The sequence below is a fragment of the Scyliorhinus torazame genome, chromosome 8 (genome assembly GCF_047496885.1).
Source record: "Scyliorhinus torazame isolate Kashiwa2021f chromosome 8, sScyTor2.1, whole genome shotgun sequence".
NCBI lineage: Eukaryota > Metazoa > Chordata > Chondrichthyes > Carcharhiniformes > Scyliorhinidae > Scyliorhinus > Scyliorhinus torazame.
In genome coordinates, this window is record NC_092714.1 from 28,052,629 (window position 1) to 28,077,396 (window position 24,768).

Below are 24,768 nucleotides of genomic sequence, written 5' to 3' on the forward strand. Positions count from 1 at the left end.
CTCAGCAGTTCTTTCAACAACCGCTCCCTTTCCCTACCCTCCTGCTTTCCTTTGTGTGCCCTAATAGATATCAGCTCCCCTCTAACCACTGCCTTCAGTGCCTCCCAGACCACTCCCACCTGTACCTCCCCATTATCATTAATTTCCAAGTACCTTTCAATACACCCCCTCACCCTTAAACACACCCCCTCATCTGCCAATAATCCCATGTCCATTCTCCAGGGTGGAAGCTGTTGTTTTTCTTCCCCTATCTCCAGGTCCACCCAGTGTGGAGCATGATCCGAGATGGCTATAGCCGTGTACTCCGTCCCCGTCACCTTTGGGATCAGTGCCCTTCCCAAAACAAAAAGATCTATTCGTGAAAATACTTTATGTACATAGGAGAAAAACAAAAACTCCTTAGTCCTAGGTCTACTAAATCTCCAGGGGTCTACTCCTCCCATCTGCTCCATAAAGTCCTTGAGCACCCTAGCTGCAGCCGGCCTCCTTCCGGTCCTGGACCTCGATCTGTCCAGCCCTGGGTCCAGCACCGTATTAAAGTCTCCACCCATTACCAACTTTCCCGCCTCTAGGTCCGGGATGTGTCCTAACATACGCCTCATAAAATTGGCATCATCCCAGTTCGAGCATACACGTTCACCAATACCACCGCCTCCCCTTGCAGTTTGCCACTTACCATCACGTATCTGCCCCCACTATCTGCCACTATAGTCTTTGCCTCAAACATTACCCGCTTCCCCACTAGTATGGCCACCCCCTTGTTTTTTGCATCCAGCCCCGAATGAAACACCTGCCCCACCCATCCTTTGCGAAGTCTAACCTGGTCTGTCAGCTTCAGATGCGTCTCCTGAAGCATAACCACATCTGCCTTAAGTTTCTTTAGGTGTGCGAGTACCCATGCCCTCTTAATCGGCCCGTTCAGCCCTCTCTCATTCCACGTGATCAACCGGGTTGGGGGGCTCTTTACACCCCCCCACCCCCCCCCCCCCCCCCCCCCCCATGACGACTAGCCATTTCCTTTTTCAATCCAGCTCCTCACCCGGTTCCCACTTAGCTGTATCCCCCCTAGGCGGCGCCCCCCCCGCCCCGACCCCCCCCTCCCATACCAGCTCCCCCTTCTCCCCAGCAGCAGCAACCCAGCTAGATCCCAAGCTAGCGTAATTGCACCCCCCATGTTGCTCCCAGAAGTCAGCAAACTCTGGCCGACCTCGGCTTCCCCCCGTGACCTCGGCTCACACTGTGCGAGGCCCCCTCCTTCCTGCTTCCCTGTTCCCGCCATGATTACCATAGCGCGGGAACAAAGACCGCGCTTCCCCTTTTGGCCCCGCCCCCAATGGCCGGCGCCCACAGCTCCTCATCCTCCCTCACCCCCTCCCCCACGACATGGGGAAGAGAGAGAAGTTACAGGGTCGCAGGTTTAACAATCTGGGAAGTCTTCTCTTCCCCCTTTTCCCCCCTTCATCCCACAAATTCACCCCCCCCCCTTTTGTCCCAAACGTTCTTTACCTTCTGGCCCGCTCAGTCCAGCTTCTCCTCGACAATAAATGTCCACGCTTCATCTGCCGTTTCGAAATAGTGGTGTTTCCCTAGATGTGTGACCCACAGTCTCGCCGGCTGCAACATTCCGAATTTGACCTTCCTTTTATGCAACACCGCCTTGGCCCGATTAAAGCTTGCCCTCCTTCTCGCCACCTCCGCACTCCAATCTTGATACACGCCGATCACTGCGTTCTCCCACCTACTGCTCCGAGTTTGCTTTGCCCATCAGAGGACCATCTCTCTGTCCTTGTATCGGAGAAATCTCACAACTATTGCTCGAGGAGTTTCTCCAGCCCTCGGTCTTCGCGCCATAACTCGATAGGCTCCCTCCACCTCCAGCGGACCCGTCGGGGCCTCCGATCCCATTAACGAATGCAGCATCGTGCTCTCATATGCCCCGACGTCCGTCCCCTCTGCACCTTCGGGAAGACCAAGAATCCTTAAGTTCTTCCTCCTCGCATTGTTCTCCAGCACCTCCAGCCTTTCCACACATCTTTTGTGTTGTGCCTCGTGGATCTCCGTTTTCACCACCAGGCCCTGTATGTCGTCCTCATTCTCAGCAGCCTTTGCCTTCACGACCCGAAGCTCCTGTTCCTGGGTCTTTTGCTCCTCCTTTAGCCCCTCAATCGCTTGTAATATCGGGGCCAACAGCTCCTTCTTCATCTCCTTTTTGAGTTCATCTACGCAATGCCGCAGGAACTCTTGTTGGTCAGGGCCCATATTAAACTGCCTTCTTCCGACGCCATCTTGCTTTGTGCCTGCCTTCCTGGCCTCTGCTCTTGAGGATCCACCGCAATCCGGCTACTTTCCTCTCTTTTTTCCATCCGTGTCCGGGGGGGATTCCCTTCTGGATTACCGCACAGTGTTATTTGCCGTTAAAATTGCCGATGGGGCTCCTATTAAGAGCCCAAAAGTCCGTTCCACCGGGAGCTGCCGAAACGTGCGACTTAGCTGGTCATCGCCGCACCCGGAAGTCCCATCTTTTACTAGTTGAGTATTAAATACAAAGGTCTCACAAATATTATTTATATTACTCATTAAATTAGTTCATCTTTACAAGTTAATTTTATCACCTCGGCTGGTTTGACGAGTAATATATACATTACATAAGGTAATATAACACTGTGCGCTTGAAGTTCTTGCAATGAATTAAAAACTTGTGCCAACAAAGCCACATACATATTATTTCAGCAATTAGAATATCAAATTCCTTGCTTCCTCCATGACTCAATGAACTCCTGAAGTTCATTTATCATTCAGCTCAGTAACTTGAGAGGTGGAAGCAACTGCCACTCACCTCTTTTCCTTGTGAAAGTTTGCTTGAAGTTGCTCTGATATGCACCAATGCAGCAATGAAACTAGTCATGAACATATATGCAGCAGACCCAACCTTGGTGATGTAAACTTTACACACTTGTAGGTGCTCTATAATTTGAAGAGAATCTATAACTCTGCTTTTCTAAATCAGCTGTAAAACAATCTACCTCCACTGAGGTGAGTGCTCCTAATATTGTCGTAATTCAACTTGTAGTAGTTCATGCAGTGTAAGATTTCTCAATGCTATTGGGAGCCATCATGGGCTGGATTCTCTGTAGCCCGACTCCGAAATTGTGTTCGGCGATCAGGCGGAGAATGGATTTTTGCACCGAAATCGGGGCCGGTGCCGGTTTGACGCCAGTCTGCCATGCTCCGCCCCTCCCCAAACTGGCATCGTCGTGACGCATGCTGTTTCAACGGCATTGGCGTGTCATCATCCAGCCCACCCGCGATGCTCCCGCCCCCCGATGGGCTGAGTTCCCGACGGCGAGGGCCATGTGTGGTCCCAACCGTGCGGGATCCCAGCGTGACAGCTGCGGACTGTGTCCTGCGCAACCACACTCGGCCGGGATCTGTGCGGCTGGCCGGGGGAGGAGCTTCTGCAAGGGCTGGGAGAAATGGTGGGGGATGAGCAGGGGCTGTGGAGTCGTGGTTGTCGGGTTGGGGTCGCGCCGCGGACCCAGGTTCGATCCCGGCCCCGGATCACTGACCGTGTGGAGTTTGCACATTCTCCCGGTGTCTGCGTGGCTCTCACCCCCACAACCCAAAGATGTGCAGGGTAGGTGGATTGGCCACGCTATTTTGCCCCTTCATTGGATTTTTTTTTAAACTGTCGCTCTGCACGACTGCTGGCTGCCTTGGCCTGTAACTTCCTTTGTCCTGTTTTAGATTTGGGGGATCTGGTTTCAGTTTACCCGCAATTGTCCAGAAGCGTTAACTAGTGCTGTAAAAAGGGAACATGCTCTCCTTCGCTCCACTTCTTTTGGACTTTGCCACTGGGCCCTGGTTATCCCTGCCCTGCATGGGTCTCACCCGGCCTGAGTCAGGAAGGTTGGGGAAGGCAGGCGCTTAAGAATTTTAGCGCAGGTGAGTGGGTTACCAACGTTGATTATCGCTCCAAGGAAGCTGTGGCCCAATTTTATTCATGAAGAATGGTTATCTCAGTGAGTTACTGGGCAATGGAACTGTAACCGTGATTATCAGATTCAATTTATTTATATCCTTTTTGACGTAGCCCAAATATAAGCTTTGCGTTGCTTATTCTAAAATGGCTACTCATTGTCCACATTAAAGCCACATGATCTTTTGATGTAGGTGTGAATTGGACTGTTCAGGTTTGTATGAGGTGCCTGGAGGCAGCTCCACTACTGGATCATCCAGTAATGTTGCAGTCCTTTGGCTGCAGATGCTCAAAGTTAATTAACCACAAGTTCTTACACTGAATTGAGGATGTGTCTACATCATACTTACTTAAAATAATCTCTTCCAAGTGCGAGAATAGTGTTGTGTTGACCTTCAAAGGAATCAACCGTTTCAAACAAGTGGATCTCTCTGCATTATTCAATTCTGGTTTCAACTTCCCAAGTGTTCAGACTAACAGAACTGCATTGAACAGCAGGCTAACCTGTTTCAAATGGAACGCTCTACGTAACTATTTTTTTACTAGCCATTGTAAGAAGACTGAAAAACTTAAGGAGCTCAAGTGGATTCTAATTATCTATTTGTAAGTGTATTTTAAAATGTTTGTCCTGTATAGTACACATCTTTCACATTATGTGAGGTTTATGCCTCTGTGGGCTCAACTTAATATTTCAATACTTTCTGCTACTTGATATACTGAAGAAAGAGTGGGAATCCTTATATTCCAATACACATTTTACTATAATCAGAATTAACTAGTAGACTTGAGCAATATTATTTCTGGGAAGCCGAAAGTGAAAGACAAATCTGCAAGTAGTTAAGAGCATTTTCAGTTCAGGATCACATGGAAATCAATGCGTATAGTGTATTGAAACAGAACAACGAACTGTTCATTCAATCCAGTACATTGATCCACTTTAAAAGAGATTTAAAATTTGGAATCAAAGCTTTATTACCTGTTTTTGTGGTGCACAGTGGGAAGTTTTTTCATGTTTTAGCCACAATATAAATGCAATATGAGTGCACATAAATATGGGCGACAGAGTGGCACAGTAGTTAGCACTACTGCCTCACAGTGCCAGGGACCGAGGCTCAATTCTGACCTTGGGTGACGGTCGGTGTGGAGTTTGCACGTTCTCCCCCTGTCGGCTTTGGTTTCCTCCGGGTGCTCCAGTTTCCTCCCACAGTCCAAAGATGTGCAGGTTAGATGGATTGGCTATGCTAAGTTGCCCCTTAGTGTCCAAAGGTTAGGTGAGGTTATAGGGATAAGGTGGGGGAGTGAGCCTAGTTAGGGTGCGTTATGATCCAGGGTTTAGAGAACCCCAAAGTGTAAAGTGGAGTACACCTGACCCACAACTTTAAATAGATTTTGGTTATGGGGAACACTAGGACTCACTTTATTGGTGTGATGCAACAGAGAACTAAGAGTATTTCAGATTCCTCTTCCGTATATGCTTTCTGATACATCCGTTTTATTTCTACATGTTTCTGTTGTAACTCCATCAATTTTCCCGAAGTAAAAGTATCCGCCTCATCCTCCACCTGTTCTTTTCCAACCATCTGATCAAAAATTGTTTCTGATAATTGCACTTCAACTTTATCTTCACTCTTTGATTTCTCCTCTTGTCTTAACCTGTGACTTTGCGACCTTGTTACTACACAATCCGGAAAAATCCCAGGATATTTGTCTTTCAACACTTCAGTTGTCTGATTTTCCACTGGCGTATCAACCATAGTTGGCATCACTCCCACCTGCGATCCAGCTATATCATTACCCAAGATAAACTGTATTCCTGGACAAGATAGTTTCTCTATTACTCCTACTACCACTTCACCACTCTTCACTGGAATTTTCAACCTTACCTTATATAATGGAACACTACTCTTCTCACCCTGAATTCCACATATTACCACCTTTTCTGGCAATATTCTTCCCAAACTATATAACTCCTCATCTGTTACCATTAAAGATTGACTAGCTCCCGTATCTCTTAAAATTGTGACTTCTTTACCTGCTCCTTCTGATACACATGAGTAAACTTTACCCACACAAGTAAATTCTTTAAAGACATCTGGCACCTTCTTCTCAATCACTTCTTGATCAGGCTGTACACTCTTTTGCACCTCCTTCACTTCACTTGGGCTTTCTTTTGCCACTTTAACAAACCCCACTGTGTTATCCTGTTTTACCACATCAGCCTTTCCAGTGCTTTTCTTCAACCACCAACACTGTGACTTTACATGGTCTAGTTTATTACAGTGAAAACATTTGAAACTTTTCATGTCTCTTCCACCCTCCTGGATTTCTTTTTTAATCTGAGGTACATTCTCCTTATTATCTCCCATCAGATCACCTTTACATCTATCACTTGAGTATTTCTCTTTTCCCCAGTTTCTGTCCCTCACAGGCTGAATCTGATCTCGGAAACCAAGCTTTGATTTATGAACTAATTCAGAATCATCTGCCATTTCTGCTGCTAACCTCGCAATTTTAACCCTCTGCTCTTCCACATGAGTTCTCACTACATCAGGAATTTAATTTTTAAACTCCTCCAAAAGTATAATTTCTCTGTGAGCTTCACATGTTTGGTCTATTTTCAAAGCCCTTATCCACCTATCAAAGTTACTCTGTTTGATCCTTTCTCCGTGTATGTTTGACCAGGTTCTTTCCTTAAATTTCTAAACCTTTATCTGTAGGCTTCAGGCACTAGTTCATATGCACCTAAGGTGGATTTTTTCACCTCCTCATATGTCCCAGATACCTCCTCTGATAGTGATGCAAACACTTCACTAGCCCTACCTACCAGCTTTGTTTGAATCAGTAATACCCACGTGTCCGGTGGCCATTTCATTTGTTTAGCCACCTTCTCAAATGAAATGAAAAAGGATTCTACCTCCTTCACATCAAACCTTGGAAATGCTTGGACATATTTAAATAGATCCCCACCAAGCCTTCGACTATGATGCTCAAGTTCATTATCCTCATCACTCTCCTCAGACTATACATTTCCCTTTACATACGCCAATTTTAACTGACTATCATGTTTCATGGCCATTTTCTGAAGTTCAAACTCTCTCTCATTTTCCCTTTCTTCGCTCTTCTTTTCTTTTTCTTCTCTATCTCTTTCTCTTTTTTTTTCGCCCTGATCTGTACCTCCCTTTCTTCGAATGCGAGCATTAGCAGGTGATTAAATCTTTACAGATCCAGAGATGGGGTAACCCCAGGTTAAAGAGGTGTGAATTGTGTCAAGCCAGGACAGTTGGTAGGATTTCGCAGGCCAGATGGTGGGGGATGAATGTAATGCAACATGAATCCCAGGTCCCGGTTGAGGCCGCACTCATGTGTGCGGAACTTGGCTATAAGCTTCTGCTCGGCGATTCTGCGTTGTTGCGCGTTCTGAAGGCCGCCTTGGAGGACGCCTACCCGGAGATCAGAGGCTGAATGCCCTTGACTGCTGAAGTGTTCCCCGACTGGAAGGGAACATTCCTGCCTGGTGATTGTCACATTCCAAGCATTGTCTGGCATCTTTGAATCTGTCTCTTTATATGTTTCTGGAACATACCTCTTCATTCACCTGAGGAAGGAGAAGCGCTCCGAAGGTTAGTGACATTGAAACAAACCTGCTGGAATTTAACCTGGTGTTGTAAGACTTCTTACTGTGCTCACCCCAGTCCAACGCCGGCATCTCCACATCATAAGAAAATAAATTCACGATTGGAGCAAGTCATTCAGGAATTCCCATTTTGAAAAGCACGCTGTTGCACCATGGTATGCATTTGCCACCTGAGCCGCTGGGTGAATGAAAGTATGGTGCACGTCATGTTACCATGGCATATGGATTTAGAACCAAGCAATGAGAAATGCAAAAGAAACAAAATTACTGTTACAGTTTTAGAATATCGTGTTGCTGCTAAAATATTTTCTGGCATGTCTTCATTACTAAAGGAATGAACAATAAGTAAATCAATTTCACAGTACATAAACATTGAATACAGCGATTTGTGCACATTGGTTGACATTCCCATTTTTCTTTCCATCTAACAATCCTCAGTGAAAGTGCAGGAGGCGGCACGGTAGCCCAGTGGTTAGCACTGTGGCTTCACAGCTCCAGGGTCCCATGTTCAATTCCCGGCTTGGGTCACTGTCGGTGCAGAGTCTGCTCGTTCTCCCCGTTGTTATGTTATGCTGTTTGATTAAAATAAGTTGCTACTGTCCATAGACGACGTTGAAAGACACTCCAGTCCTTGAAATAAGTTGAAAGGATTTATTCAGTAACAATAACTAGATAAATTAGTTTGACACTCGGCCGATCTAACTCTAGTAACTCAGTGATAATGACTAACTGTACAACTGGGATCTAGGCCACATGTGGTGACCCAGCCTGAGATCTAAACTATTCTGGTGCTTATCCTACAGTCAGGGAAAGTCAGGGAACCAAGAGGTGAAGTAATCAGTGGGAAGCGTAGCTGCTTAGGAATATAAAAAAGCACGAAAAGACAGAACTCAGGAGAGGTTACGATAGTCCCCATCCCACAAAATATGACACAGTGTATGGAAAGGCTCAGTAAACCAAGGTCCACCACACTAAGAAAACAAAAAGGGACGGTCAATAGAGAATTAAAGGTGCTATATTTAAAGGCAAGCAGTGTACGGAACAAGGTAGATGAGCTTGTGGCCCAGATTGTGACTGGCAGGTATGATGTGGTAGGCATCACAGAGACGTGGTTGCAGGGGGTTCAGGACTGGCATTTAAACATCCAGGGATTCACAACCTATCGAAAAGACAGGGAGGTGGGCAGAGGGGGCGGGGTTGCTTTGTTAATTAGGAATGAAATTAAATCAATAGCACTAAACGACATAAGGTCAGATGATGTGGAGTCTGTGTGGGTAGAGTTAAGGAACCACAAAGGCAAAAAAAACATAATGGGAGTTATGTACAGGCCTCCTAACAGTGGTCAGGACCAGGGGCACAAAATGCATCACAAAATAGAAAGTGCATGTCAGAAAGGCAAGGTCACAGTGATCATGGGGGACTTCAATATGCAGGTGGACTGGGTAAATAATGCTACCAGTGGACCCAAGGAAAGGGAATTCATTGAATGTTTACAGGAAGGCTTTTTGGAACAGCTTGTGATGGAGCCCACGAGGGCACAGGCCATTCTGGACTTAATGTTATGTAATGAGCCAGACTTGATTAAAGATCTTAAAGTAAGGGAGCACTTCGGAGGCAGTGATCATAATATGGTAGAATTCAATCTCCAATTTGAAAGAAAGAAGGTAGAATCAGATGTAAAGGTGTTACAGTTAAATAAAGGTAACTACAGGGGCATGAGGGAGCAACTGACGAAAATCGACTGGGAGCAGAGCCTAGTGGGAAAGACAGTAGAACAGCAATGGCAGGAGTTTCTGGGAGTAATTGAGGACACAGTACAGAGGTTCATCCCAAAGAAAAGAAAGGTAATCAGAGGGGGGATTAGGCAGCCATGGCTGACAAAGGAAGTTAGGGAATGCATCAAAGCAAAAGAGAAAGCCTATAATGTGGCAAAGAGTAGTGGGAAGTCAGAAGATTGGGAAGGCTACAGAAACAAACAGAGGATAACAAAGAGAGAAATAAGGAAAGAGAGGATCAATTATGAAGGTAGGCTAGCCAGTAACATTAGGAATGATAGTAAAAGTTTCTTCAAATACATTAAAAACAAACGGGAGGCAAAAGTAGACATTGGGCCGCTCCAAAATGACGCTGGTAATCTAGTGATGGGAGACAAGGAAATAGCTGAGGAACTAAATAAGTACTTTACGTCAGTCTTCACAGTAGAAGACATGAGTAATATCCCAACAATTCAGGAGAGTCAGGGGGCAGAGTTGAATATGGTAGCCATCACAAAGGAGAAAGTGCTAGAGAAACTAAGAGGTCTAAAAATTGATAAATCTCCGGGCCCAGATGGGCTACATCCTAGAGTTCTAAAGGAGATAGCTGAAGAAATAGTGGAGGCGTTAGTTATGATCTTTCAAAAGTCACTGGAGTCAGGGAAAGTTCCAGAGGATTGGAAAATCGCAGTTGTAACCCCCCTGTTCAAGAAGGGAACAAGGAAAAAGATGGAAAATTATAGGCCGATTAGCCTAACCTCGGTTGTTGGCAAAATTCTAGAATCCATTGTTAAGGATGAGATTTCTAATTTCTTGGAAGTGCAGGGTCGGATTAGGACAAGTCAGCATGGATTTAGTAAGGGGAGGTCGTGCCTGACAAACCTGTTAGAGTTCTTTGAAGAGATAACAAATAGGTTAGACCAAGGAGAGCCAATGGATGTTATCTATCTTGACTTCCAAAAGGCCTTTGACAAGGTGCCTCACGGGAGACTGCTGAGTAAAATAAAGGCCCATGGTATTCGAGGCAAGGTACTAACATGGATTGACGATTGGCTGTCAGGCAGAAGGCAGAGAGTTGGGATAAAAGGTTCTTTTTCGGAATGACAACCGGTGACGAGTGGTGTCCCGCAGGGTTCAGTGTTGGGGCCACAGCTGTTCTCTTTATATATTAACGATCTAGATGACAGGACTGGGGGCATTCTGGCTAAGTTTGCCGATGATACAAAGATAGGTGGAGGAGCAGGTAGTATGGAGGAGGTGGGGAGGCTGCAGAAAGATTTAGACTGTTTAGGAGAGTGGTGGGTCTATGGAATTCATTGCCACAGAGGGCGGTGGAGGCCGGGACGTTGAGTGTCTTTAAGACAGAAGTTGATAAATTCTTGATTTCTCGAGGAATTAAGGGCTATGGAGAGAGAGCGGGTAAATGGAGTTGAAATCAGCCATGATTGAATGGTGGAGTGGAGTTGATGGGCCGAATGGCCTTACTTCCGCTCCTATGTCTTATGGTCTTATAGTCCCTGCCAGGAGTGAGAGGGAGGGTCTGGTGTGTGCCTGGTTTTATAATGAGTTGTGTAGTGCCCTCTAGTGGTCGTGCCACAGCCGGGTGTTTTGATTAATCCCTTAGTTTCATGTCAGTCTACATATCATTACACCCGTGTCTGTGTGGGTTTCTTCCGGGTGCTCCAGTTTCTCCCACAGTCCAAAGATGTGAAGGTTAGGTGGATTGGCCATGCTAAATTTCACTCAGTGTCCATAAAGGTTAGGAGGGGTTACTGGGTTACCGGGATGGGGTGGAGGTGTGGGCTAAGGTGGGGTGGTCTTTCCAAGGGTCGGTGCAGACTCAATGGGCCGAATGGCCTCCTTCTGCACTGTAAATTCGATATTCTATGTTCTACGTTGGAAAATTGATGGGATCAGGTGCATGGGTGACTTTCCATCTGCCCAAATTTGGTCTCATTATCCTTGCACCCATCGTGTCAGAAAGGTTAGATTGGAATGACCCCAATTATACAGTACACTTGCTTAGCATTTTGCATCTCTTTTTTCCAATTCTCATCCCGCACCCAGTGGTGCACTAAGGCAGATTGTCTCCTGCTTCCATAGCTAGTAATTCCTGGGACATGTCATTAGTCTGTTGCCAGAGGCTTATAGCTTGAGGGGCACCACTCCACACCAAGCTTGGCTGACCAGGAGCCTCTCCCAGTCTCACTGCCAATTATCGGTGTGTCAGAAGGATTTGCAGGTTGACACATTTGACTTTTATTCATTTATGGGATCTGGGCATCACTGGCTCGGCCAGCATTTATTGCCTTATTGTCCATCCTATGCCCTTCTGCTGCTCCTGTCCTTCTTGCTGGCCATGATCGTTGGTTTGGGAGGTGCTGTCTAAGGAACCTTGGTGAGTGTGGTAGTATGTATTGGGGGTCATGTGGGACTGGAAGCCCTAATGTCATTGGCTGACAGATCCCGGGTCCTGGTTGGCCGTTGACCTCATACTCCGCCCTGAAGGCGAAGTATAAGAAGCCGGTGCCTTCCCCCGCAGGCCAGTTTACTATCGGGCTGCTGGGGAACAGACACGCTTAATAAAGCCTCATCGACTTCACTCTATTTGTCTCACGGAGTCTTTGTGCGCCACAATTTATTAAGCGTGCCTAAAAAGGACTATGGAGCTCAGGATCATTCCAGAATGCCTGAGGATCAGCCCCCATGCAGTGAATGCGGCAGCAGCCTTCAAACACTGGCAGACTTGCTTTGAGGCCTACATCACATCGACCACAGGCCGAGTCTCAGATGAACAAAAACTGCAGGTCCTGCACTCGAGGGTGAGCACGGAGATTTTCACCCTCATTGAAGACACCCGCGATTTCCAGACGGCCTTCACAGCACTGAGAAGTCTCTACGTTCGCCCAGTTAACCAAATCCACGCTCGCTACCAGCTCGCGACGAGACGGCAAGCTCCCGGAGAATCGATGGACGAGTTCTACGCCGCACTGCTGATTTTGGGACGAGCCTGCAGCTGCCCGTCGGAGAACGCAAACGAACACACGGACATGTTAATGCGCGATGCTTTTGTTGCAGGTATACAATCCTCCCAAATCCGCCAAAGACTTCTAGAAAAAGAGTCACTAGGACTCTCAGAGGCACGGGCCCTGGCAGCCTCGCTGGACGTAGCCGCGCGTAATACCCGCGCCTACGGCCCCGACCGCGCGGCAGGCCATTGGGCCCCGTACGTACCCGTCGCGAAAAACCCCCTACCCCCCCCCCCCGGACACCCCACAGGCTTGCGCAGTCCAAACGCCGAGTCGCACCGGGGGCGCCCGCTGTTATTTCTGCGGCCAGGCGAAGCACCCCCGACAACGCTGTCCGGCCCGCGCAGCCATCTGCAAAAGCTGCGGGAAAAAGGGCCACTATGCGGTGGTGTGCCGGTCCCGTGTGGTCGCCGCCGTCCCGGGAGAACAGGGAGCCCTACAGGCAGTCTATGCCTCCCAACCCCCCCAGCATGCCATGTGCGACCCCCAGGCGCCGCCATTTTGGGTCACGACCACCGCGGCCCCGGGAGAACTGGGAGCCCTGCACGCCGCCTACGCTCCCCAACCCCCCTCCCCGCAGCCCATGTACGACCCGCCGCCGGCGCTCCCGATTTGGGTGCCGGCCAACACTCTCCACGGAGAGGAGGGGGTTTTTTGCATCCCGAACGCCACCCTCACCCCCGTCCCGCGCCCCACGCCTGACCCGCCGGCGCCACCTACCTTGACCCCGACCACCGCTGTCCCCGGCGAGGGAGCTGCGCGCGGTGCCAGCGCTCGCGGCCCCACGACTGACCCGCCGGAGCCGCCGACCTGGGCCCTCACCCCCGTCCCGCGCCCCACGCCTGACCCGCCAGCGCCGCCGACCTGGGCCCTCACCCCCGTCCCGCGCCCCATGCCTGACCCACCAGCGCCGCCGACCTGGGCCCTCGCCCCCGTCCCGCGCCCCACGCCTGACCCGCCGGCAATACAACTTACCTGGACCCCGATCTCCGTCCCCGGCGAGGGACCTCCTCATGGTCCCAGCGCTCGCAGTACTCCCGCCGGCCTTGGCCCCGACCACCGCTGTCCCCGGCGAGGGAGCTCCGCGCGGTCCTAGCGCCCGCGGCCCTGGCGCTCGCAGCCAAGGAACTCCGCGCGGTCCTAGCGCCCGCGGCCCGGGCGCTCGCAATGCAGGAACTCCGCGCGGTCCTAGCGCCCCCCAGACCCCCCAGCACTCAATGTGCGACCCGCAGACGCCGCCATTTTGGGTCCCGACCACCACGAGGGGAGGAGGGGCCCCGCCATCTTGGACCGCCCCCGACCTGTACGACGCATGGGGGCGGCCATTTTGTCCACCCCCGACGCCATCTTGTGACCCCTCAGCTACGGGCGAGGTATGGGGGTGGCCATTTTGTCCATCCCCGACGCCATCTTGGACGGCAACAACGGACCCCACCCCACTACTACAACCACGGCTCGCTTCGGTTACACTCGATCAGGCTCGGCCCCGGACTCTCCAGACGACGACGACAACGGTCCTAATTAACGGCCACGAGACGCCATGCCTAGTCGACTCCGGGAGCACGGAAAGTTTTATACATCCCGACACGGTAAGACGCTGTTCCTTAACTACCTTCCCCAGCGCACAAAAGATTTGCTTAGCTGCAGGATCCCACTCCGTACAGATCCAGGGATTCTGCATAGTTACCCTAACGGTACAGGGGAGGGAGTTCAAAAACTACAAACTTAACGTCCTTCCCCAACTCTGTGCCCCCACCTTGCTGGGCTTAGATTTTCAATGTAACCTACAGAGCCTTACGTTTAAATTCGGCGGCCCCATACCCCCACTCACTATCTGCGGCCTCGCCACCCTCAAGGTGCAACCCCCGTCCTTGTTTGCGAACCTCACCCCGGATTGCAAACCCGTCGCCACTAGGAGCAGACGGTACAGTGCCCAGGACCGGACCTTCATTCGGTCCGAAGTCCAGCGGCTACTAAAGGAGGGCATAATCCAGGCCAGCAATAGTCCCTGGAGAGCGCAGGTGGTAGTAGTGAAGACAGGGGAGAAACAAAGGATGGTCATTGACGATAGCCAGACCATCAACAGGTACACACAACTAGACGCGTACCCTCTCCCCCGCATATCCGACATGGTCAATCGGATTGCCCAGTATAAAGTCTTCTCCACCGTGGACCTCAAGTCCGCCTACCATCAGCTCCCCATCCGCCCAAGTGACCGCAAGTACACAGCCTTCGAAGCAGATGGGCGATTATACCATTTCCTACGGGTCCCTTTTGGCGTCACAAACGGGGTCTCGGTCTTCCAACGGGAGATGGACCGGATGGTTGATCAACATGGGTTACGGGCCACGTTCCCGTACCTCGACAATGTAACCATCTGCGGCCACGATCAGCAGGACCATGACGCCAACCTCCAAAAATTCCTCCAGACTGCCAAAGCCTTGAACCTCATGTACAACGAGGACAAGTGCGTTTTTAGCACCGATCGGCTAGCCATTCTGGGCTACATAGTGCGCAATGGGATAATAGGCCCCGACCCCGAACGTATGCGCGCACTCATGGAATTTCCCCTCCCGTACTGCCCAAAAGCCCTGAAACGCTGCCTGGGGTTCTTTTCATACTACGCCCAGTGGGTCCCCCAGTACGCAGACAAGGCCCGCCCCCTAATACAGACCACGACTTTCCCGCTGTCGACAGAGGCTTGCCAGGCTTTCAGCCGCATCAAAGCGGACATCGCAAAGGCCACGATGCGCGCCATCGACGAGTCCCTCCCCTTCCAGGTCGAGAGCGACGCCTCTGACGTAGCTCTCGCGGCTACCCTTAACCAAGCGGGCAGACCCGTGGCCTTCTTCTCCCGAACCCTCCACGCCTCAGAAATCCGCCACTCCTCAGTGGAAAAGGAAGCCCAAGCCATAGTGGAAGCTGTGCGACATTGGAGGCATTACCTGGCCGGCAGGAGATTCACTCTCCTCACTGACCAACGGTCGGTAGCCTTCATGTTCGATAATGCACAGCGGGGCAAGATCAAGAACGACAAGATCTTGCGTTGGAGGATCGAACTCTCCACCTTCAACTATGAGATCTTGTACCGGCCCGGAAAGCTGAACGAGCCGTCTGATGCCCTATCCCGCGGGACATGTGCCAACGCACAAATTGACCGCCTCCAAGCCCTCCACGAGGACCTCTGCCACCCGGGGGTCACTCGGTTTTACCACTTCATCAAGTCCCGCAATCTCCCATACTCCTTAGAGGAGGTCCGTACAGTCACAAGAGACTGCCACATCTGCGCAGAATGCAAACCGCATTTTTTCAGGCCAGATGGAGCGCACCTGATTAAGGCTTCCCGTCCCTTTGAACGCCTCAGTCTCGATTTCAAAGGGCCCCTCCCCTCCACCGACCGCAACGCGTATTTCCTTAATGTAGTGGACGAATACTCCCGCTTCCCTTTTGCCATTCCCTGCTCCGACATGACCGCGGCCACAGTCATTAAAGCCCTGAACAGCATATTCACACTGTTCGGTTACCCCGCATACGTCCACAGCGACAGGGGGTCCTCTTTCATGAGTGACGAGCTGCGCCAGTTCCTGCTCAGCAAGGGTATAGCTTCAAGCAGGACGACCAGCTACAACCCCCGGGGGAACGGGCAAGTAGAAAGGGAGAACGGCACGGTCTGGAAGGCCGTCCTACTGGCCCTACGGTCCAGGGATCTCCCAGTTTCACGGTGGCAGGAGGTCCTCCCGGACGCTCTCCATTCCATCCGGTCGTTATTATGTACGAGCACTAATCAAACGCCTCACGAGCGTCTCCTTGTCTTCCCTAGGAGGTCCTCCTCTGGAACGTCGCTGCCGACCTGGCTGGCGTCCCCAGGACCCATCCTGCTCCGAAAGCACGTGCGGGCACATAAGGCGGACCCGTTGGTCGAAAGGGTTCACCTCCTCCACGCAAACCCCCAGTACGCCTACGTGGAGTACCCCGACAGCCGACAGGACACGGTCTCCCTGCGGGATCTGGCGCCCGCCGGCACCACGCACACCCCCCCGGCACCATCAACCCAACCGCCCCCCTTCCTGCCACCGCCGCACCCCGCGACCGCCCCCTTCCCAGGAGGATCAGTCCCCCTCCCCTTTGCACCGACAGCTGAAACCGTGCGGCTCCCGGAGGCGACAATGCTGGTACAAGCACCACCACCACCGCCGGGGCCGAGGCGATCGACACGGACGACCAGACCGCCCGACCGACTCGTGGCGTCGATGTAAAACAAAGATGGACTGTCCAATGAACATTTTGTTTTTCCTATATCCTCTGTAAATAGTTGTAACAGGACGATACTGTCCAATACGGTACTACCATGTAACTGTTCTATCCTCCCAGGACCAGTACTGTAAACCCTTGCCACCATACGAAGCATCACCCCGCCGGGTTCATTTTGACAAGGGGTGAATGTGGTAGTATGTATTGGGGGTCATGTGGGACTGGAAGCCCTAATGTCATTGGCTGACAGATCCCGGGTCCTGGTTGGCCGTTGACCTCATACTCCGCCCTGAAGGCGAAGTATAAGAAGCCGGTGCCTTCCCCCGCAGGCCAGTTTACTATCGGGCTACTGGGGAACAGACACGCTTAATAAAGCCTCATCGACTTCACTCTATTTGTCTCACGGAGTCTTTGTGCGCCACAGTGAGTTCCTGCAGTATATCTTAGAGAGGGTACACATGGCTGCTACTGTTCGTTGGTGGAGGGTTTGATGTTTGTGGAAGTAGGAGCAGTCAAGTGGGCTGCTTTGTCCTGGATGGTGTTGAACATCTTGAGTGTTGATGGAGCTGCGCTCATCCAGGCAAGTGGAGAGTTTTCCAGTACACTCCTGACTTGTGCCCTGTAGATGATGCACAGGCTTTGGGGAGGTCAGGAGGTGAGTTACTCGCCATCAGGTTCCTAGCCTTTGACCTGCCCTGGTAGCCACAGTATTAATGTGGCTAGTCCAGTTCAGTTTGTGATCAATGGTAACCCGCAGGGTGTTGATTGTGGAGAATTCTGCGATGGTAATGCCATTGAATGATTGAATGTCAAGGGGTGATGGTTAGATCCTCTTGTAGGAGATGGTCATTGCCTGGCACTTGTGTGGCGTGAATGTAACTTGCCACTTGTCAGCCCAAGGCTGGATATTGTCCAGGTCTTGTTGCATTTGGACATGGACTGCTTCATTATCTGAGGAGTCGCGAATGGTGCTGAACATTATGCAGTCATCGGTGAACATCCCCACTTCTGCTCATTGATGAAACAGCTGAAGATGGTTGTACCTAGGACACTACCCCGAGGAACTCCTGCAGAGATGTCCTGGAGCTGAGATGATTGACCTCCAACCACCACAATGATCTTCCTTTGTACCAGGAATGTCTCCAACTAGCGGAGAGTTTTCCCATTGACTCCCGCTTCCCTACGGGTCAAATGGTGCCTTGACGTTAAGGGCAGACACTCTCACCTCACCTCTGGCACTCAGCTCTTTTGGCCATGTTTGAACCAACGCTGTAATGAGGTCAGGAGTTGAGTGACCCCAGTGGAACCACATTATGGACGCACCTTTCTTTGCCATCAAGTCCTGAGTGGGACCCGTAGCCAGAGCTTCCGACTCAGAGGCAGGGACACTGCCCACTGTGCCACAAGACATCCCCTTCTATATGTAAAAGTAAATACATTGATTTCCCCGATATAAATGTAATTCAATATATAAATGCCTCCTGTTATTTGATATACTAACAATGTTGTGGGAATCCTTAAATTTCAAAATACGATATACTGTTTGCAGCATTAAGCGGTAGGGTGGCAGTGTAGCACAGTGGTTAGCACTGTTGCTTCACAGCACCAGTGTCTCGGGTTCGATTCCCACTTGGGTCACTGTCTGTGCAGAGTCTGCACGTTCTCCCTGTGTCTGTGTGGGTTTCCTCCGGGTGCTCCGGTTTCCTCCCACAAGTCCCGAAAGACGTGCTTGTTAGGTGAATTGGACATTCTGAATTCTCCCTCTGTGTACCCGAACAGGCGCCGAATGTGGCAAATAGGGAATTTTCACAGTAACTTCATTGCAGTGTTAATGTAAGCCTACTTGTGACGTCAATAAAGATTATTATTATAGACTTGAGCTATTGTATTATTTCTGGGAAGTAAAAAGTGGTAAAGAATTAAGTAAAACTCTGGTTCAGGTCCATTTCTACTGAAACAAACAGCTCCTGATCTAACCTTTCTGTGGAGAAGGGTGCAAATCCACTTAGCATCCAAATTAATAAAGATTTTACTGGGTCCCACATTGCCTGGAAGATGAGTTCCAAACAGCCACACTATATCATGTAATACACTGAATTGCATTTCTCCACCGCCTCAAAATTTGTCTACCTTTAAGCTATCAATCCGGAAACTCAAGTAAAACTGGGTGCTGTCATTATCGTCTTTATTGAGATAAGTTGCATCAGTGAAACATCTCAAAAGTATGACAAAATTCACTCAAGTGAGTCAGAAATGTGTGATCACCAACCCTGAAGTCTCTCATCTTGCCGTCTCCTACAGGCTCCCCTCACGGAAGAGGGTGAGATTAGGGCAGGCTGCTCCTGTGTGGATGAGGCCGAGATGCTCGGCAGTTGTCCTACTTACCTCCGTGCCAGTGGGGGCACCAGAATAGGCTGTTCCTTCAGTCACCATGCAGGTAAAGCAAGTAATTAGGCAGCAAAATGGAATATTTGTCTTTCTTCCAAGGGGGATGGAGTATAAAAGTAGGCCTTGCTACATACAGGGTATTTATGAGACCGGCCCAGAGTACTGTATGTAGTTTTGTTCCCCTTACCTAAAGAGGGAAACACTTGCATTGGAGACAGTTCAGAGAAGATGCACTAGGCGGAGATGAAGGGGTTGTCCAACGAGTAAAGTTTGAGCAGGTTGGGCCAATACTCATAAGAAGTGGTCTTCCTGAAGCATCAGATTCTGAGAGGGCTTGACAGAGTAGATGCTGAGAGGATGTTTCCCCACATGTGGGGTATCTGGATCTAGATTTTAAGTTTTGAGATTTTTAGTTAACCGTTATTGAGCCAGGTGATTTCCGGATATCTGAAGCTCGTTAGGGGCTCTCAGTCCGTCCATCTCGAGCTTCAGCATTTACTCACGCATTGGGTCACCTCAGGCTGCACTTCACCAGGCACGGTCTTCAAGCCGAATGTCTAACATTGTCATTGCCGTCGCTATCTTTAAATCTTCAGCACTCATGATACCATGTTGTGTTTGGTTCTTTGTACTTCATGAAGGAATCCACCAAATACGTTTTTCTTTGCATTTTTTATAAATTTAGAGTACCCAATTCATTTTTTTCCAATTAAGGGGCAATTTAGTGTGGCCAATTCACCTACCCTGCATATTTTTGGGTTGTGGGGGCGAAACCCACGCAAACACGGGGAGAATGTGCAAACTCCACATGGACAGTGACCCAGAGCCGGAATCTAACCTGGGACCTTAGCGCCGTGAGGCAGCAGGGCTAACCCACTGTGCCACCGTGCTGCCCCTCCAAATATGTTGACTTGTCCAAACCAGAACCTTTCATTGAGTCTCGTGTGGTAAGATAGCAATCTGATACTTAGCAAGCTATCATGGAGTCTGTTAACTGCTCTTCTGTAACTTGCACCTTGCACTGACCATTCACATATATGTCTTATTACCCTCTCAATGTTCTTCTGAAGGTGGCCGGATGTGTCTCCCCTTATATCAGAGTCACGGGTCACATGACCTTGGTCGAGAGACTGCATGGTGTGTCTGTACCGCCACCTGCTGGTTGGAGATCGCACACCTTCCAACCATAATATAGCCCATAGGCATATCACCACAAAGGCTAGCTGGGGTTCACCAGGCATCCACTTCATAAGTCTTTGCACCATCAGTGCCACTGATTGGCTAATGCTATATACATTGATGTTCGTTGTGTGGCTGTCAGTGCACTGATTCTGCATCCACTCAGCGTGATGCTGCACATAGCTCATCCGGAGTTTGGCCACAATCTTAATGAATGAGCTCATGAGTATATGCCTGAAATATGGCAGTGTGCGAGTCATAGATAGGCTCCTCCGTTCTCTGTCCATCATTCAACAAAGGCACTGGCCATCTTAGGGGAGGCAGGTACGTGCCTCCACGAGGCAGGCAGCCAATTAGGCTCATTAAGATCAAAGAAAAATACAGCAGATGCTGGAAACCTGAAGCAAAAAAATAGTGAAGAGTCCTATTCAACTCAAAATATTAATTCTTGTTTCTCTCACCACAGATGTTGCCAGACATGTTGAGTATTTCCCGGACTTTATGTTTTTATTTTAGGCTCATTGAAGAGCCTTGATAACAGCCTGTACTCATTGGCGTTCAACAGAACGAGAGGGGAACTTCTTGAAACATATAAGATTCTGAGGGGACTCCTCAGGGTGGATGCTGAGAGGATGTTTCCCCTTGTGGAGGCACCAGGGGCTGGATTCTCCACCCCGCCACATTTCTGCCCCGATCCGCCGGCGGGATTCTCCGTTACGCCGGCCGGTCAATGGGGCTTCCCATTGTGGGGCAGTCCCACACCGTCGGGAAACCCCCCGGGTGCCGGCAAAACGGAGACTCCCGCCCCAGAACTGCACACACAGTTTAAAAGCAGTCTCCCGTTTAAGACTGAAATCAGAAGGATTTTTTCATTAGATTTTCATTCTCGTAGCCAAATATCCCAAACATATATATGATGCAGTGAATTTACCCACCTGACAATCTGAACATCTTAACCATTATGCTGATGTGACTGATGCTACTGGTAAGGCAAGCTGTGCTTGTTAGGTGAATTGGACATTCTGAATTCTCCCTCTGTGTACCCGAACAGGCGCTGGAGTGTGGCGACTAGGGGATTTTCGCAGTAACTTCATTGCAATGTTAATGTAAGCCTACTCGTGACACTACTAAAGATTATTATTAAGTACGGAATTTGGGACATGTGTACAAATTAACATACAGTGTATTCTTCAGGTTAGACAGTAAAAAGTGAATTGGAGTTTTTTTGTGGCAACTTGTCCTCGTATTGGTTTGGACTAATCAGTTTGTGTCTTTCTCTTTACAGATGATCAAAAACAAAGTAATGGTTGTGCTTTGTGTGCTTTCTTTAACTTTTATATTTTTTCTGGGTAGCTTACACCTGGACACATTAAATATTAATTACCTGTTCTTCAGCACAAATGAAAGATCGATATCAAAAGAAAAGGGTGAATTTCTCATCATCCCGCAGTCTGACTGTGGTGACGACCCTCCCTTCCTTGTCTACCTGGTGACTGTCTCACATCCTCAATGGAAAGAGCGCAATGCCATTCGGCAGACCTGGGGCAAAGATCAACGCACGGATGGGAAAAGAACAGTCGCCTACTTCCTCCTTGGATATAATACGAGGTACCAGTCCATGATCTTAAACGAAAGCCTCCACTACCAGGATATAATCCAGAAAAACTTCACTGACACTTACTACAATCTCACATTGAAGGTGCTGATGGGAATTGAATGGGCCCATGAATTCTGCCCATCAGTGAGCTTCGTGATGAAAACGGACTCTGATATGTTTGTAAATACTTATTACCTGACTGAACTTCTGTCGGAGAGGACCCGGACTCACTTGTACACGGGGTTCGTCAAGGCTAATGAGAATCCTATCAGATATGCACTCAGTAAGTGGTACTTGTCAAAGGAAGAGTATCCTCAGAGCACCCTGCCGCCTTTTTGTTCAGGAACGGGGTATGTTTTCTCAGGCGACCTGGTTGAGAAAATCCTCACTGTTTCGAAGCACATTCCCATCCTGAAGCTGGAAGATGTCTACTTTGGGCTGTGTCTTCAAAAGCTAAATGTAACTCCGGTGGAACTGCAGCCAGTTCAGACCTTCCATGTCCGAAAAGTGGAGTTTTCCATCTGTAACTTCCACAAACTGGTGACCTCTCATGGAGTCAGCCCAGTTGAGTTGCTGATTTATTGGAGAACACTGGAAAAGAACAGCAAAGAGGAATGTTGGAGAAAAGCGGAGAAATTTCTTTGGGTCCATACACCGGCATCTCGAACTTGAAAACAAAAATACATGCTTTTAACACTGAGTTGTCTACCCCAACCAAAATTCCCATTGCTTTATTGACTTGGTGTACAACCCACAGTCTGAATTATCAACATGAAAATCCATTTCTCTTCCTTGCCATAGCTGCCATTTTGAATCAGGACTCCAAACAGCAATGCTAGCCCATCACACATTTAATAAGGAATGTGAATTTGAATTTATCACTTCAAACAGAGAAAATTGAGAAATTAATGTGGGGGATATTGGTGAACAAAAAACTTTAATTATTGAGCGCTGATAGCAATCAGGATATTTTTTAATGGGGTGCTACCTATATTTAAACAACAATGGAATTTCATATCACTATGCATACTCTCATCCGCTGTAAGCTCTCCAGTCTGGAAAACTCGTAACAACAATCTTCCAGGATTTTTTTTTATAGACCCCAGAATTCCTTCACCATGATAGAGGTTATTAAGTACAGCATTTTGTCAGCGGTAACATGGAAGATACAATATTTGGATGAGTAAAGCAATTTTTATTACTTCATAATGTTTTAGCACTGTTGTATATTTCAGGTAAATTTTTATATCTGAGGTGCGGTTCGCACATATCTGGTTAGGAATCTAATGCCCTTCTATAATCCAGAAGGTTCCAACACCCAGAAAGAACTTAATTGGTCTGGAGCATTCTGGACTGGAGAGGTTATGGTATATTTGTAGTAGTCGCCGCCAAGCTTATTACTGTAATTGTAAAATATAAAGATTTCAGTGATGTTCAAATGATCCCAGTTCACTCATTCATTGGCTCCTTCAATGTAAATATAGATTTAAATATATAAATATAGCTAAATTCTCTATTAATCATGTGCCAGACATACATGAATTGCAGAAATATCCCATTCTTAGCATGCTTCAAATTGTTATTAATGTTTATAACTCCCTTACTGGGCTTTTCATATTTTGTGCATTCAAATACATGCCACTCAATCTGCATTGTAATGGAGATTGACCCCTACTCTTTTGGCTTGATGTTGTTTGTTCATTAAGTGATAATCCTTGTCTCTTCTACAAGAATACTTGGCCAGAAAGGCATTGTGTGGATTACCAATGGGAGTTGGAGGTGGTGCCTAAGGTAAGGGAAGTGCTAAAAATTCAAAATTTATTTTTTCTGATTGTATTTACCATTGGAAGAAGATGGGGGCAGTTGCGGGGGTGGGGGTGGGGGGGGCATGCCAGAGTTAAGGGTGGGGGGGCGTATTTAAGTGAAGGAACCGGACCGAAAATTGTGAGCAGCAATTTCTTTGGGGCTTTTGATCATTTGTAATAATTAAAAACAATGATGTACGTGACACCAAACCGCTTTCATCCTGACACATCGTGGTTTGGTTTCATGCAAGCCAGCTGTCTGGATTGTAATGAAACAGGATAAGAACCTGCGGTCCACCCAGTTGGTTGCTACATCGAAGAAGGAAATAAACTGATTTGTTTCAGACAACCAGGTGATCTGCCCAGCAAGAGAAAGTGTGAAAGATGTAATACTGCACTATTTGGAGTTCACAAATGATAAAGCAATGTCAAATTTCCAACATTACAGGAAGGCGCATGTGCGCAGCATTTTACCACAACCACAGGCATCACAAAGCTCTTCACAGCCAATGAATTACTTGTCAATTGCAGCCAGATGAGATGAGCAACAAGTTTTTCTATTTTTGTTGTGTATTAATGGTGATGACAACTCACTGCTCTTTTTTGAATGGAACCTCATGCACGCAAACAGGTATGAAGGACTGTAATAAGCAAAATACTGCGGATGCTGGAATCTTAAACAAGAACAGAGAAAGCTGGGCAAACTCAGCAGGTCTGGCAACATCTGTCGGGAGGGAAAGCAAAATTGACATTTCGTGTCCATTTGACTAAAGTGAGGGAGAAACATGTTGGATATTTGTTAGGATCCCAGACGTTGGTTAGGAAACCAGAAAAGAATCCAAAATAATTTTAAATTTGTAAAACTGTGAGGAAAGGATACTTCACCCCAGCAGTGATGACTTGGACCAATATGTATCCTTTACATCAAATCAAACTTTAATTTAAACACAGAATTAATCACGTTAACATAAAAGAAATAGCTTAACAATTCTTAGTTAAATAATTCACAAACAAAAGGAAAAACTTGAATTTACTATCTATACCTGCTACTGGGTCCAATTAAGCAACTCAATACAGTTCAAATGCCACTTATAAATAAAGTTAACAAACAGAGTGCATGCTTAGCTGTATGGAGACTTTTTGAGAGAGTTTGTT

At 48.4% G+C, this 24,768-nt stretch overlaps 1 protein-coding gene across 2 annotated transcripts in view; it reads left to right on the plus strand.

Moving 5' to 3' along the window:
• LOC140427704 (beta-1,3-galactosyltransferase 5-like) overlaps nucleotides 1–23,482 on the plus strand; it is a 67,102-nt gene extending 43,620 nt beyond the window's left edge. For both annotated transcript variants that reach the window (XM_072513223.1, XM_072513224.1), the window contains exon 2: nucleotides 21,497–23,482. In XM_072513223.1, coding sequence (XP_072369324.1) covers nucleotides 21,497–22,480 — 984 coding nt within the window. In that variant the 3' untranslated portion in view covers nucleotides 22,481–23,482. The remainder of the gene's footprint in view (nucleotides 1–21,496) is intronic.
• Nucleotides 23,483–24,768: the final 1,286 nt, after the last annotated feature.